General features: G+C 37.6%; 1 protein-coding gene across 1 annotated transcript in view; it reads left to right on the plus strand.

The window, feature by feature from the left end:
- The first annotated feature begins 1,024 nt into the window (after positions 1 to 1,024).
- MAPK13 (mitogen-activated protein kinase 13) overlaps positions 1,025 to 17,542 on the plus strand; it is a 29,834-nt gene continuing 13,316 nt past the window's right edge. Inside the window, exons 1-5 of the mRNA XM_007426555.4 lie at positions 1,025 to 1,308; positions 6,754 to 6,883; positions 8,647 to 8,705; positions 11,875 to 11,983; positions 16,075 to 16,104. Coding sequence (XP_007426617.1) covers positions 1,190 to 1,308; positions 6,754 to 6,883; positions 8,647 to 8,705; positions 11,875 to 11,983; positions 16,075 to 16,104 — 447 coding nt within the window. The 5' untranslated portion in view covers positions 1,025 to 1,189. The remainder of the gene's footprint in view (positions 1,309 to 6,753; positions 6,884 to 8,646; positions 8,706 to 11,874; positions 11,984 to 16,074; positions 16,105 to 17,542) is intronic.

Consider the following 17,542-nt stretch of genomic DNA (forward strand, 5'->3'; position numbering starts at 1 on the left):
GTTTGCTGCATCTAGTCATAACTATCAACAACTGCTGTTGCAATCCCAACCCAACACTGACATTGACTGTTTGGTTCTCCTGTGTAGCCCAGCCTCTTATCGCTATCCCAAAAGTCAATTACCAATCCAGAGCAGAATGAGCAGATTTATTTATTTATTTACCCCTCAACCTTTTGGCTTAAATAATTGAAGGAAAGATTATATAAACTCTACCACAAATATAGGAATTTTTAGATCTCAGTGTTGATATCTAGTTTCATTTGGCTTGCCTTACAAAATATGATATATATGAACAATCGAAATCTGTAAGAAACGACATGTCTTAGACATTTATGTTGGTCTGAAAGACAAAAAAAAAGTCAATTTCATTTAAAAATATTTCTGTTCTGTATTGTTTTGATTTAAAACATAGATACTAATATGGTCTAATCCACCGTTTTGACAACATTTTAGGTAAAATTAATAATCTTTATCTGATTCCTAGTTTTGTTCTGATACTTTTGTTTTTGCAAAATATATTTTGGATAATAAAATAATATTATAGATTTAATCCTAGGCAAAGTTTTTTTTTAAAGAAACCTTTCTAAAATTACTCTACATTGCAGAAAACTATTTTTTGCCTCTTTAAACTTCCAACATTCTCTCATCAACATATATTATCTGTTGCTGCAACAAAACTGCTCTAAGCATGTTTTGGATGTTCTTTGTTACCAAAGGAGGAAGTGGGATCAACAAATGAAATGCTGATCAGATGAATGAAGATCGATTAAGTTGCATTAAAAATATCCAAGGAATAAAAGTAATCTACAGCATGCCTTTACTCATGTACACTGCAAGTTTAATGTGACTTGAAGAAAGTATTCATGGTAGCAGTAAATCTGTATTAGACAGGCACGGCTGCTACTTCTATTACTATAAAGGCTACCTTTCATGCAGAAAAGGTGAGTCCTTTGAAAGTACCTGCAAGAGGAGTGTCTAATTTGAAACCTGATGCCTCCTTCCTGGGCTGATCTGTGGGCAGAAGGAGGCGGGCTATACACCTCATCGTACACAACACAATTGAAAAGGAAATCTACAGTTGGCTTTCCTAGGAGAAGTTGTCTGTCTGTTTGTGTGTGAAATCTGGATTTGGCCCTGAGTTTCTCTGGAGCTCTGTGTACTGGAGAGTTCTACTCCAGGCACAGAGGAGATGAGCTTTACCAGGAGAAAGGGGTTCTTCAGGCAAGAAGTAAACAAGACACTCTGGGAACTTCCTAGACGATATACTAACATCATCCCTGTGGGATCTGGTGCTTATGGCTCTGTCTGGTGAGTGGCTTTCTGGATCCCTGGGCTTTGGCAGAATGGGGAGCGGGGGTGGATATACAGAATACTGGAAGCCTGGATTTTGAGAAGGTATCACAGGGAATTACTTCATTCAACTCTCTTTGTGAATATACATTTGCATTCTGGAAAAGAGGCTTGGTTTCCTTCCGGCCAGTCTTCTACGTCATTCTTAGCGTCAGTTGATCAGATGTAGAAAGTTATCTGTGTATGGAAACTTTGTGAATTTTCCAGTTGTCCTTCTTCTGCAAGTCCCCTTATGTTACAATTATTTGGTATCTTGATTTTTAAACAAGGTAAAGCATAAATACTGTGTTGCATTGCTTGTTTGCAGCTGTCAGGAAAACAGTTCAGATACTGCTGGCATGACAAATTAATAAGGTGCATCTTCTGGCACCATTTTATTTCCAACTGATTGATTGATTATGTGCCATCAAGTCATTTTTGACTCCTAGCGACCACATAGATAGATTATTTCCAGTACTCTACTATAAAAACTTTATCTCACTACAGGAATGCTAACAGTTCATGATGAACAAATGCCAAGACACATAGGCTCAACCTTTCCTAGTAACAGAGATCTGCTTAAACCTTCCAGTTTCCATGCTATAGTTTTAAAAGTTGGGTGGGCATATAAAATGCTTGAATTATATGCTTAAAGTATACAAAGTGACTACAGCAAAGCTCGGAATGATATCTTGATTTTACAAAACATTTCTAGCCAGAGAAAAATGATATGAATCTGACAAAGATTTGCAATATGGTAATATTGTGTTGTAAGCTGGATGCCCCTCCCACAATTCTCATCCAAGTTGGCCAAGATGTTATAGGGCCTGGGACGTGTGTCGAAATGAAAAAAGATGACAATATGCAGGAAGGAAGGGCCTGTCTCCTTTTGCACTTCCCTACACTAACTAGGTCAGCTGCTACTGCTATCGAACAAGTCTTGTTTACATTAAACTATTCTTTCTGAAGCACCCTCTGTGTTTTAGTTAAAGTACAGTGACTTTTACATTGCTCAGGTTCTTGTGCTGAAATTCCCGAGCCGACATGCTGTAACAGCCAGAGCCAGTGAGTCAATGCTTCTGTCACATAGAATATATTTGTTGGGTGGAGTGATTTTATTTCTTTATATTATGCTGGCTTCTGAGTGAGATATATCTAAAGCTAAAATTTACATCCATGATTTTTGCAGGGCAATAGCAATTTCCACATGACAGCCTAGTTATTTGAAATGTTAATTGTGTATTGACTTGCTCTGACTAATGTCTAATGTGATATTTTGTAGCTACAGGCAGATCCTAGGGAGATTCCTAGGATCCATGAAAACATTTAAGGCACTGAAATAGCTTGTTTACAGGCATTCCTTTGTGTTTATGACCAAGGACAATAAAAAGAAAAATTATTTATTTTAGATCTTTAACTGAGTTCAAATTCTTGGATATATCTTCCTCCAAATCAAATGAATAAAGGCCAAGTAATGCTGCCAAGCGTTAAACTCCAAACATAATGAAATTGGAGAGTTTCTCTGGGGGTAAGACCCTACTGCTTTTCCTCAGGACTGTCCAACCCACATAGATCCAGTCTTGCATGAGAACCTGTGAATGAAACATGACAGGTTCATTGGGTAGCTAAATTATTTAGTATTGGTCGACCTGTACAGGGAAAAACTGGAATATTGATTTTACCATGTTTCTTTTTGAAAAATACAACAGCTGCTTTGCCCATTGCGTTAAAAAACAAAAGCTTATGGCATGTGAAATGTGTATCCCACCTTCCAGTGAATGGTGTCAAAAATCCATCATCAATAATAGCAATTAAAGATAGATAATATCAGTTATTAATATCAATTAATAACAAACCCAGATCAGAGGACACTTTTACTCAAATCAGTAAAATCAATACAAGTACTGTATTCAGAAGATATATAACAACTCATCATCCTATTCCCCTTTTAGATAAGAAACTTTATACAAAACTCAAAGAGTGAGAACCAGTGAGTAAAAAAAATTAAAGAAGGTCATAAATTAAAAGAGAAGGAAATCTAAATGTAGTTCAGACCATCGTAATTCATTATATCTCTCCATACCTTTCTGTCTTTGAAGACAATCCTTTTTTCCACTACATTCATACATAAGTTCATACATTGTCTTTTGTTATATAAGTTTCTCACCGCTCGCTTTTTGAGGATCTCAGCAATTTCATCTAACTACAACTTCCTCTCTGCTCATATACTCTTCTTTCATTTAGAATTATTTTTCTCTATGCATTCATTCCTCATTTGACAAGACTATCTCAGCATACATGATTTGTACAGATCAGTTAGTTTTGTATTAAATGTATGTTAATTCACCACCCATTTATTCTTGACCCTATCCCTTCTTGCTTTATGCACTTTTCTTAAGTAATTCATTCCTACTCACTCACCTTCACTGGCATTCCTTTCTAATGGTAAGGATATTGCTAATTAATTAAAGGACATTTTGGCCAGTATGCCACAAGCACAATCCAAACTCAGTTTTACTTCGAGAATTCTCACACTATTCTATGCAGGTTAGGATCTCTAATCTAAAGACTAATTTCCAGTACTACTGTCCATATCCCACCTTCATACATCCAATGTATTGACACACTCAGGATTCATATTCAGAAAATGCCCACTTATATTCCACTTTATGGTAGTGAAAACAGCAGTGTCCCACAGGAATGGTCCTTCTGCAAAGCAACAGAAGCCTCTTGTATCTCTTGTATCTGGTGGCATACTGGGAAAATTGATAAACTCTGTCCTCATTCTCCACTTCTGGGTCTGCATCCTGCCTTCTGCCATCTATTCTGTCCAAGAGATAAAGATAAAAGAGTGAAAGTAAGACCAGGGTGCATGTGGGATTGCCTCCTCCTCCTCCTCCTCCTGCTGTACAGAGGGGAGACCATTAATTTCTAAGTAAATATTAATACTAGATGCTAATAAATTATAGTTCAACCATTTTAAAGTCTCTCTTTGAATTTTGTTTAGTGATTTTCAGGTTTTGTTTGGTGATGTTACAGACTGCCCTGAGAGATGGAAGGGTTTTTGAATGCTACAATTTTTGGTATTGAATTTGTGTCCCATTATTTGGGAAGGCTATGGTTCCTAAACCTAGTATCCACCAGATTGCAATTCACAAAATCCCGACTAATGCTGATGGGTAATTCTGGTAGTTCCAAAATCTCTGGAAGGCACCGATTGAGAAAAGCTAGTAGAGAGCCTCATATATTTAGCCTATAAAATGTAATATAGGTAGAAGCAAGTTTATATAGATATATGCACCAAGGAATAAAAATGTGTATGTAGAGATGCTCCCCAGGTTATATGAGATCTGATTTAGGCAACTTTATGCAAATTTATTTATCTGATTTATCTCAACTTTATGCAAATGTTTATGCAGATGTTTCCATAAGTCATATATAAAATGCATAAAAGTACATTTGCACATGCAATGCACATTAATAGATCTTGTAGATGAATACCAAACCTATGCAAAAACTAGGTTATGCAAAGTTTTCCAGAATAGAATGTTAAATAAATCAGGAAGTGTTTGTGGTCCTTGGTTCTTCACCATGTAGAAATGCAGTGGCAAACACATTTACCACTGCACACTATGCAACAAAGTCTTAAGTTTATGTGGCAGTGTCCTTATGCATATTGATATATACAGAAATTCAGTGAATTTTCATCCAAACACTGCAGTGGTACAGTTAAAGCTGCAGTCCTAGTATGTTTCCCAGACAATAAACTTCACTGAATAAAGACTATTACATATAAATATGGCTAGGATTTCACTGACTAGCGGGACTTCCGGGAATGGGATTTCTGGGGAAGAAATGGTGAACTGAAGACAATGACTGAGGCAGAATGAAGAACTGGCGAGTAGACTGGCTCTTTGTAATTCCTCTCCAGACAAGGAGAGGACTTGAGATCACCAGCAAATGCTCCATACAGTGGCTCCTCACAAGTAGACTGCAAAATAGTAGTTTCTGGTGGGTTTAGGGCTCTGGGAGTTGAGGGAATAGCCATCTTTTTGCTCAAACTGCAGTCAGTGCCTTTAAAAGGACACTGGGTTCGCATACTACCTTTTCTAATTACTTTCAGAAATTGCTTGTTAACTGCTTTTCAGCTATTAGGAACTGATTTGGATTGACAAGTTTTACAGTACCGGGTGAGTGTCCTTCAATCCTTAGCGAAAGAAGTTTTAAATACAAGTTTAAGGACTTAAATGTTTTTTTTTTCTGGAATAAACAGCAAAAGGATGATTAACTTTTTTATTTTAGAAAGTTACAAATGGACTAAGGGTCCAGATAAATTTGAAATAAGATTTTGAAATTAATTATAAGAATCCTTCTAGTGAGAAAATACTTTTGTTTTGAATTCTTAAAAAAAAAAACATGATCGGATGGGACTTTGAAGGTTGGACACTAAAGGGAACCAGATGGAACTAAAGATTATAATTAAAGGGGAAGAACACTTAAATTTAATTTACTAATACAGAATGGAGAAAAATATGTTAACACTGGACATATTGAAGGATGTTCTTGAACAATGGACCCAGAAGTTAATTTTAAGAGTGTCTGCCTCTATAGATAGTGTTTAAAAGATGTTATGGAAGAGGAACAAGTTTTACCAGACAAGACTGAAATGAAAGTGGATTTAAAAATGACAGGCTTCAAGAATGATATGGAAAAAGATGCTACACTGGACATACAAAAGAAACCAGCTGATGTCTTCATAATTAAAAGGGATATACAAATAACAAACCAAGAGAATGACCTGGTTCATCTTCCTATATTGGATTTACAAAAGAAGCTTGTTAAAGCTTTGAAGAATTTTATGAGAAAGGACAAAGAAAAAATGAAAAGAAATCAAGTTTTAGGACATTTGAAGAGACTAAAGATCAACATTGTTAAAAGTAAAAGGAAGGAATATAAAGTTGGTTTATTTGATCAAGGTTAAAATAGATATGTTGTTATCTCTGGTAACCCTTAACGGTCTTTTGCTGATCAAGACTGAAATGATGAGGTTTTTAAGGATTTGTTTATAGATAAGAGATGGGATATGGGAAGAAGAGATCATTTGTTGTATTTTAAGAGAAGGTGATAAGTTACTAAAATTGTTTATACTTGTGATGAAGGGGGAAGTCATTTCTTTATATATTTCTTTTCTTTTTCTTTACTATATTATTTTTTCTTTCTTTTCTATTTCTTTTCTTTTCTATTTTTCTTTTTTGTACCTTCTATTTTTTCCTTTTCCTTTTTCTTTTTTTTTAGCTTGTATTATTTTTTATCATTGTAGTTGTAATTTTTAATAAAATTACTATTTTAAAAAAAGGATTTCACTGACTAGCATAGTATTCCCATGTAATTTCCTTCTGAATATTTTTCTCTTATTTGCCACAGTTCAGCAATAGATAAGAAAACAGGAGACAAAGTGGCTATCAAGAAGCTCTGTCGCCCATTCCAATCTGAGATTTTTGCCAAGCGAGCATATCGGGAACTCACACTGTTGAAGCACATGCAGCATGAAAATGTGAGTAACTACTTCTCTGTGTATGTTTGCTTGTACCCAAACAGTTCTCTGTGTCTTTCACAAATTACCTGAATGGAAGATATTGCTGAAATTTAGTTTAATATCAGAATTTCTATTTTCACCCAAGTTGGTAGTCAAGACAAAAATCTAATTAAATAGCAAAATGTGCATATCCAGACTATCGTCTTTCTTGCAGTAACAGCTTCTAAGAAATGACTGATTCATCCTTGCAACTGATTGATACATCTCATTAATTCAGATTGCTATATTGACCCAGAAATTATAAATAGCTGTCATACTAAGTTTGATCTATCAGTCAACCATAAGTACTTGCAAAAACCAGCCAGCCAAGTTCTAATATTGCCTCCTCCCACCTGACTGAGTTTGAGATACATTGGATGCACTGGAATTCTGGAAGCTGTAGCCCCAACACATCTGAGACTAAAATTAGATGTAGTAAACATTCTGTCTAGCAGATGAAAAAAGAGATATGTTTGTAATACTTATTTTCAATAACAGGTATAACTTTTCATGCCTTTCACATTGCGGAAGGCCCTGTTCTGCCTGCTGATGGTTGTGTTTCAGCTTTTTATACACAGATTTAAGAGCCACATGATTGGTTGGAAAAATTATACGTGGCAAAATGTAATTATCTACGATATGTTATCAATAATTCAAATACTCCTAAGCAGCTCTAGTGTGTAAAAATAGGGCTGGTAGACAAGCCTGCTTCAGCCTCTGCTGATGTGTCCCTAAGGTCCTGATAGTGATACTTGCTTCTTCTTAAGCCCCCTTCTTCTATCCCTCCTCCCCAATTTTCTAGCACTAGTGGACTTACTATACAGAAGCTGGGCAATCCTGCTGACATTGCAGTTACTGCCTGCCACAGGCACTGAGAAATCAGCCGCTTAAGTTCTGTACTTCAGGTTGAAATGCTATTGCCTGAATTGTGGTTTGGGTAGAAATCTGGTCCGTTCATACTATACATTCATTAAGCTATACTTTTGTGAAAATTTAACTAAACTCTGTACCTGCTAGCACAGCAAAAGTGTTATCGATTGCTAACCTCCTGTAGGGCAAGTGTAAGGTAGCAAGAACTGGCAGTAAATGGCATCTAAGAAATTCCATTCCTGGAACCTTTTCTCCTGCTTCTCTCTGATATATTTTATGTAAGCAAGTCCCGTGCACATAATTAAGGCAAGAAAGAGAGGCATGACACATCCCTGTTACATTCTATCTTCTTGACATCAGCCTAGTGTATTGGAATCTCCTGTTCTCTACTGGAACTAGACAGAAAGATTGCATCATCATTTTGCATGGTGCTCTGTTAATGGGAATGTCTTTCTTTTCTGAGTTCGGTCGTCGGTTGGGAATGGGACTCCAGGCTGCATTCTGACAAGAATGAAACATATGCAAATAGATATGCTGGCAGTTTTCTAGTATCATGAATAACTCCTATTTTCTCAGCTTCAATAAAGTGTTGTCTGTTGTTGTGCAGCATGTTCTGATTATTTTAGAAAATGTTGATGCACCCAGAATTTGAAAGATACATTCCATATGACTATCCCTGGATTTATTCCCTGGTCGTGGGGCTTCCTGTGAGAACACCACAAAATATAAGACTTCTCCCTCTTCCAGGTTGCCAGTGAAATATGGCTTGGCTTCTGGTTGGTAAAGCAGAATGTTTTTATCATGTTAGGTAGATATGTTCTTGTCCTCTGTGTTCTTCATAATCTCACTTTCTGTGTCCACCTCTGCTGCAGGTCATTGGATTACTTGATGTCTTCACTTCAGCTACTTCATTTGAGGGATTCCAGGACTTGTAAGTTTGCACTTTCTACCATACAATGTTCTACAGATCTATTGCAGAATTGCTTCTAACGAAGGCACAACAGCTTGGTCCCGTAATCATTTTCTCTCAAAACCCATTATTTTCAAACATGGGTCTGTACAGATTCTGTCACTATTTATTTCTGGCAATAAATAAATAAGCATATATGGCATAGGGCTTGGTTACTTGAGGGACCACCTGTCTCCCGTAACATCTGTCTGGCCAATTCAATCCTGCAGAGTTGATGCACTCTGGGTTCCTTCAATTAAACAATGTCATCTATTGGGACCCCGGAAGCGCATCTTCTCTGTAGTTGTGCCTGCCCTCTGAAGGAGGTTCCCCCTGAGATCTGGATGGTCCCCACTCTGCTGTTGTTTAGAAGAGCCATGAAGACCTGGCTCTTCACCCAGGCATTTGGTGAGGGAGACTAAGACCTTTCACTTCACTGTGCTGGCCATTTTTATCTTTATCTTTTATGTTTTATTTGATTGTAATCTCTTTGATGGTTGTGAGTTGTTGAGAGTCAGGCGGCATACAAGTTTAATAAATTATTATTATTGTTGGTCGCAAAGTCAGCCAGATGTTTAGACTGGATTTGGCATTTTTATCCACTTATCAAGTCCTTCCCAAGGACTTAGGATAGACAGATGTTGTTGTTTGATGGTGTTAAAGGTATCGTCGCAGGATATACGCTGTCCCAAGTAAAGTTGCCTTTTGCAATTGACTGATGCTGATTTTGTCAATGCCGATGGTCTTCAAGTGGTGTTCCAGAGTTTTGGGATTGCACCCAGGGTGCCTATTACTATTATCTTTGCTTTCTTTTGTCACAGTCATTTTTTTATTATTATTATTATTATTATTATTATTATTATTATTATTATTATTATTACAAAGTACACATTGGTTTGTACACAGTATTTAGCATCGTGGAAATTCTGTCTTTAACCGTTGCTTTTAAATTAGAAACTTTCTGGAGCCAATCTAGATAAACAATTGCTATCCATAATCAGATCTCCTGTCTCTTTACATTTTTTTTAACTGCTCCCATTGGATCCCACCTTCCCAATTGAAGTAATGGTGCTTTCCACCCTGCCATGCTTTTTTTCAAATGGAGCTTTGAGGACAGAAATTTACATTTGGAAAAGGATAGCATGGGAGGAGAATCTGCTTTTTGCCAAAATTGGAATCCCAAAACTCTCAGCTGCTCCTTATCCTTGTAATATTTTTTAATGTATAAAAAGATGCCTGCTGACAGGCCATCTAATCCAGCATTCTATGTCATACAAAAGCCAACCAGGAATTTGAACACAGCCTGTATTATGGGATAGGCAATATTTAGTAAATCTCAGATGATTGATTGAGGAGATATTTATAATATTTTTTCATTAATTAATCATAAAATATAATTGAAAGGGATGCTAGAGGTCCCTTTCTTGCTCAATGCATAATTTAAAATGCAAAACGTGTTACACTATGTTGACACTATCTAGCTTCTACATAAATACCTCTAATAAAGAAGAGAGCACTACATTTCAAGGCAGTTGGCTTTTCTATACAGTAAACAGTTCTTACAGTTAAGCAGTTACTCTTAATATCTAGCTTAGAATATGGTTTCCTGTAACTTTATGTATCTGTCTTTTTTCTATTCTTTGGAGGAACAAAGAATACTAAACAATTCCACAAAGTCTAAACTAATCACATATATTTAAAAGTAAAACAACATATGAACAGCACTAAGGCAAAATATAAAGATATATAATATTCAAATATATGTAAAAAAATTGGGCAAGTCTTTTTTCAAAAGTCTCTACACAAAACAACAAACACATAGTTATATGTTTAATATGCATTGGTTTTAAAAGTACAACCTTTGCGGGTACAACATTTTATTTTGCTATTATTTTCTCATATTCCTGTCAGTTGTACTATTTCTAAACATGGATCTAGTATTCTTCTGAAATAGGATGGAAGTGGGGCACAGAGTGAAATCGGGAGGGGGGGCAATCATAACTATTACCTTGATTAGTAATATGAGAGAATGACACTGCTGTCAACATGGTTTCAGAGGTAGACAAAATGATGAAGAAATAGCCAAAATGGCACTCATTCCCTACCTCCCAGTAATAGAAACAGTAACATATATGTCTATACCAAGATACTTATTGGCAGAAACAGCAGCAGACCTGTAATGCACCCAGTGTTGACAGAACTAGCCACACACAGCTGACAAAACCCAGTTTTCTTTCCCAGTTTAAATCAAGCTTCTTTGCAGCACAGAGCAGCAGTCTTGCTTTTCAAGCATAGGTCCAGTGTTCTTTCAAAAAGACACTATACCCGTTTTTATAAGAAGCCTGCATAACACTGACAAATACTTCAGGAAGTGCCAATCTGGCATTTTGTGGGCAAATGCCTCTGTGGAAGCTAGGTCTCTGGTGAATACTGCCGCCCAAATTGCAATGGCTGTGGAGGGCAGTCCCAGTGATCTGAAGGGAAGAGGCATGCCCATAGCAGCTTAGAGTGGCCAATAGGAGATAGGCAGGTTCCACCCCCTGAGCATCACCCGTATCATCAATGAAGCATGCTAGACTGTGTCCATGGCAAGAATTGTGTCAGAAGAAAAGTGAGAGCACCACTTTAAGTTGAAATCGTTTACTTTAAGATTATTTTAAGTTGCCTCAACTGTGGGCTGGGGATGACATGAAGGCATCATAAGGACATGTTATATAAAAGTTATTATTGGGGCATGTTTGTACCATGGTTTGTACCATGGTTAGGGGATTCAAGGATGAACTTTACCTCTATATAATTAGTAACCATGTAAGGAGTCAGTGCAAATCAACTGTGTCTCAGCTTCCAGTTAATAGCTATTCTATCTGGTAATTCCTTGTGCTGTATGATAAACACATGGCCAGAAGTTGAAAAGCATAGATTAAATAGATCTGAAAAGCCAACAGTGTGAGTCTCACATCAACTAAACTATTAAATTTTAGCTACTATTCCCATTTCTGATTCTAAAATACAGCCATACACTGTTATTTTCAGAGATGGAATTTTATAAAATCAATGAGTCTTAGCATAAATAAGCTACTGTTTCTGGTGAGGACAAAATTACATTATACCGTACACCTTTCTCTGATACTTACCTTTTAAATATTTTTAGTTACCTGGTGATGCCATACATGCAAACAGATTTACAAAAGATAATGGGACACCAGTTCAGTGAGGAAAAGATTCAGTATCTGATCTACCAGGTTTTGAAAGGATTGAAGGTAAGTGACTTCAGAAAAATTCAGAACAGAAATTTGTGCTAGCTTTGCCAAACTGCCTCATTTCCTTACTATCCTTGTAGTAACTTCCTTTAATAGATTCTGAACATAGAATCATAGGATTGTGAGGGGTGAGAGGGGACTTAGAGATCATAAAGTCCAGCTTCTTGCCTAGTACATGGATCTACTAAGTTAGCATCCAGCTTCTGTTAAAGACCTCCAGTGAAGCAGTGTGTTGCACTAGTGAAAAATCTTACTATATCTTTTCCTTGTAACTTACACCATTTTTTCTTATCCCTTCTTCTGGAACATCTCTAAATAATTCTCCCCAGCCTTCCACATGACAGCCCTTCAAATACTGAGATAGCAATCATATCTCTCTGCAAACTTTTCTTCTCCAAGCTAAAGATACCCAGCACCAACCGCTCTTCATACAATTTTCTATGCAAGCCCCCTTATCATCTTGGTTGCTGTTTTGTGAATGCCCTCTTAAAATGTGGTACTCAGAACTGGATACAATATTCAAGGTGCAGTCTAACCAGTGCAAAATAGAGGGGAATTTCTTGATCTTGACACCCTATTTCTGCTGGTGCGGCTCCCCCCCCCCCCCCTTTTGCAGCTGCCTGTTGGCTCATGTTAAGTTTATAATAAATCCACCAAGACATTTGGATCATTTTTGCATGTCCTACTGTGCAGTATGCTATGCTCCTTGCTATAATCATGCCTTTGTTTTTTCCTACATAAATGAAGGATTTTACATCTGCCCAGTTGAAATTAATTTTGCTGGTTTCTGCCCATTTTGCTGGTTTCTGCTCATTTCCCCAAGTTTTCAAGATCTTCTTTAATCCTGATATTATCCTTTATGGCATTTGCTATCTTTCCATATTTTTGTCAACTACAATTTGATAATTACTTTTTCTAATCTCTCATTCTAATCATTTATAAATATGTTGAAAAACACAGGGTCTAGAATAGTGTCTTGGGAATATGCCACTTGATACTTTCCCCCAACCTGACACACAGAGACTAACAATTGCTCAGCCAGCTTTGTATCTGTCAGATCTTTGATAGCTGCCTTACTGAAAGTGATATTTCCCAAGCATGAATCTCTGCAAGTTCTCTTTAGGAAGCTTTATTAAGATGAAAGAAGATGTGGTAAAAAGAATTCCAGCCAATGAACAATTTCCTACAATGGAACCCTACAATATGCCCCTCAACACTCCTTCCAGCCTGATACAGAGTCACTGGAATAAACTCATGGGATATGATTGTACAAGCTCTGTTTCCATCTAAAAACAGCATAGGCCAGTCAACTTTTTGCCATCTTCTCTATTATGATCTTATGATAAGCCTTGTCTAATGGTTTGCTGAAGTCAAGATATACTCTTGTGGTCAAGTAAACTAGTCACTTTGTCGAAAAAGATCAAATTGGTTTGGTATGATTTCTTCTTGATGAACCTTTGCTGGCTTCTACTAAGTAATTCATCCTTTTCTAAATCCTCCTTAACCAACTTTTTAATGATCTATTCCAGAGTTTTGTCATGTGTCAATATCAGGCTTACTGGCCGGTAGTTATTCTGGACTTTCCCCACCCACCCCACCTTTCTGAAGATCAGAACAACATTTGCCCTTCTCCAGTTCTCTGGCACGATAACCATTTCCCATAATTTCTCAAAGATCACGGAAAAGGGCTTGGAGGTAACATCTGCAAGCTCCTTCAAGATTCTCAGGTGTAACTGGTCTGATCCTGGAGATTTAAACATGTTCACAGAAGCCATATGCTCCCCAATTGATTGCCACTTCCCCCTAAAGGGAACTGTGTTTCAATAGACCAAGCAATAAAAATGACACAAGAAAGACCAAAGAAAAGAAGTCGAAAAGGGTCTGTCTTCTGTTTGTCATCTGTTACTACATTATTGTCTTCTCTAACCTTTTTCTTCATTTACTACTGACATGGCCAGAAAAAGCATTTCTATTGCTTTTACTTCCCTTGTAACCTTAAACTCCTTTTGTGCTTTAGCCTTTCTGACTTCCATATTACCTACTTGCAGAAGCACCTCTTTGATGATTATATCTAGGGGTGTGCTTGCAAGAGCTGATGGTTAAATTTTCTGGAACTTTGCGAGCCGGTTGACAGCAGAGATGAACCTTGGCACCCAGCTGTTCCTCATCAGCAGCAATGGAGCCAGCAGAGCCAATTCTTAAACATTTAGCAGCAAACTATCAATTATATCCATCTTCCATTTTCCTATGAATATCTCTTTTACCTTTTAACTCAATTGAAAGCTTCCTATGCATTCACAAATTTCCTGAACTTGCCCCCCCTTCCATTTTTTTCCTCATTGAAATGCTTTGTGACTCTGCTTCCATGATCTTATTTCTGAGACATTTCTAATCCTCCTGTGCTCCCTTTGACCAGAGTATTCCATCAATGGGATCCTGCCCAGTACTTCTCTAGGCTTACTGAAACTCGTTCTTCAGAAATTTAGTGTCCATGTATGATTGTGCTCCAATTTCTTTTTGTAGTATCTTCAACCCCAAAAAGATATTTTTTTTATCTCTTCAGCCAGCCATTCCTTATTGATTAGGATAAGATCTAGGAAGGCCAACCCCCTTGTCTCTTCCTCAGCCTTCTGGGAAATGAAACAGCCAGCAAGGCCACTGAGGCATTTTGGGGACTTTGCAGTGTTAGCTGACCTGGTTTTCCAAGAGATGTCCAGGTAGCTCAAGCCTCCCTTTATTATTGTGTCTCTTTTCCATAAAAGATCTGTAATCTGATGCAGGAGGATTGTATTCAGATCTGCCTGCCTTGGTGCTCTATAACCACCCCTCTTTAATAATATCTTGGCTTTCTCTTCTTTGAGAGGTTCTTAGGGTATGGACCAGATGACAAGTCTCAGTTGTAGTCCCCACCTTTCCCCAGAAGTTTGAGCAGTCCCAACATTACTTAATTTTAGAAAACAATTAAAAGCAGTATTGTTCCAACATGCCTTTGGCTCTGACTGATCAGGAATGGCTGTCACAGATATTGCTGCTGTGTATTATTGTTTTGTTTTTCTTTTTTTCTTACACTGTTTCAATTTTGCTTTTAATTTTATTTATTTCCAAATTTAACTTGTTAGCCACCCATAATCCTTCAGGATTGGGTTGGATCATAAATACTGTGAACTAAATAATAAATAAACATGTACTCTTACCCACATGTCCTCAACTGGACCCTCATGTTCAAATTCCTGGATTTCAGTACATGTACCCAGTTACTTTATACATAAGACCACCACTGTCAGGCCTATTGCTTTTGAATAACTTAAACCCTCAAGTCCTTGCATTCCATTCATGAGTCTTGTCCCACCATATTTCAATACTTTAATGCCTACTAAATCATAATCACTTTTCTGCATTAAGACTTTTAATTCTTCCTGTTTGCTCCTCATACTTTGTGTATTTGTATAGAGACCCTTGAATCCTTGGTTTGCTTGGCCTATTGCTTTGGGAACTTATGTGCACGTGAGGTGCATGCCATCACTTACAGTACCTGGAGTCACTGATCTCAGAAGCATCTCCCTTTACTGAAGGTTGCAAATCATTCCCATTCACACCATATGCAGATAGCTATTATCTCGGTAGTGAGTTGTTCATTTCATTACCTTGGTCCACGCCTCCTATCGTGCCCATCCAGCAGTGACCACACCTTCTGGGGACTGTGGGAGTAGTCTTTCAGCATATGAAAAGGGCACCAGTAATGGAAGATTGCTAGAGCTCATGATTTAGCAAAAAATAAGGCATGAGAAAGCTGCAGAGAAAGCAGTTTTATTTCACCAGCGTCACTCTCACAAGAACAAAAGACCTCACTGGGGTTGCCTTTCTTTGTTGACGAGAAGCTCTGAGGAATTTCAGAATATTTCTATTGGTTATTTTTCTTTTCAGTAGAAACCATGTTTCCACTTTCTCAGGATTGTTTCCAGAAAATTAATCCACATACAAATTGTAAGATACTACTTAGAAACATGTTCTATCACTTGGTATCTTGATTAATTTCTATTATGTAGAATGGATGTATGGAATCTTTATGTGGTCTTTTTCTTCTGTTGCAGTATATTCACTCTGCTGGAATCATTCATAGGGTATGTTCTTCTTAAAGTTCTTTTTAAAGTTTCTAGAGTGTACAGCTCACCAGTGCAGCCTTCTACAGTCTTGTGCCTTCCAGGTATGGCTCCCATAATCTCTCAGCCACAAACATCATTGGCACCAAGCTGTGGAAGGCTGCACTAGTGCATATTCCTTAACTCAGTATTTCTTCTGTTGCCAATCTTTTCAAACCCCTTCAGTATGTAAACCTGTTAAAAAGATCACCTAATCGCTATTGCTGTGCTAAAACCAAATGCCCTTTGTTTTCTGCCCCCCAGAAGAGAACCCACACATCTCCCTAGAAGCCTCTTTGCTGTTGGTGGCACTGTCCCAGTTCTGACTCACCAGCATGTTACAAACAGCCACACCTACTCCTCTTATCCTATTCAGCTGATATCATCCTGTCCTCAACTTTGGAAATTCCGTGTTTCCTTTGTAACATTAATGTGGAGAAACACATTTGTACAAGAAATTATATATATATGGGTGGGATGAAATTGCTTAATTCTTCCCTAGCCCACTGATTCTTCCCTGTAAAATAACCCACCCCCAGCAGTTGGAAGAGCCAAGAAGAGTTAAGATGCTCTCCTTCCATATATTTACAAAGATAGAATGAATTCACTAAATCATAATTTGTTTAACAATGCTTTGTTGAATAAGCCACAGCTGATCAGCTTCCCTCTTCACAATCTAAGCCAAAGACCAACAAAACATATTAATGTGGGAACCTGGCCAACTGTACATATCTGCCCTCAGAAAGGAAGAAAATCACTGTGCAGATCCAACACATTTTGGTGTCAGGAGCAGGTCCCAAATCACACCCCACATGATGCTCAGGCCAACATTTTAACAAGTGCAAGTCTTGGTGCAATGTTCACATAAGAATTGCTGCCTTTCCCAGTCTTCCCTTCTCCTGATGCCAGTGGAAGAAGGTTGCCCCGTGCACCCACATGGCATGGCCCACCTTAGGAAATACATGCTGCCCCCACTGAGATACACTCACTTGACATTTCCCTTATGCATTTCAGCATCAAACCCTGTAATCCAGCTTGTTGGCTCACCTTTTTCTATGGCAGTTGAAAACTGCCTGAGGAAAACATATTACTTGTCACCTGAGCAGAAGACATCACTAGACAGACCTTGTGCATGCCCTGAGGCCAGCTTTTAAACATGGAAATAGTCCAATGAAAACATTACAGAACTGAGAGAAAAAGCAGGTCTGGAGAGAGACCATTAGCTACTTTTCAAAGAGAAAGAATACTTCTCTGGTTGTACATCTGGAGGAGAAATGTTTCACAAGGTCCTATTAGTATATACTACCCAACTGGAGAGCAATAATCAGAACTGCCAGAGAATATTTATAAGATGTTTGACCTTTTAATTGTGGTGAGGGAGATGAATTCAGCTCTTAATAATAACAACAGAGGGATGGGG

This window comes from Python bivittatus, unplaced genomic scaffold (genome assembly GCF_059951505.1).
Source record: "Python bivittatus isolate LINGU-HERP-01145 unplaced genomic scaffold, Pbiv_v1 ctg000700_np1212, whole genome shotgun sequence".
NCBI classification, from domain to species: domain Eukaryota; kingdom Metazoa; phylum Chordata; class Lepidosauria; order Squamata; family Pythonidae; genus Python; species Python bivittatus.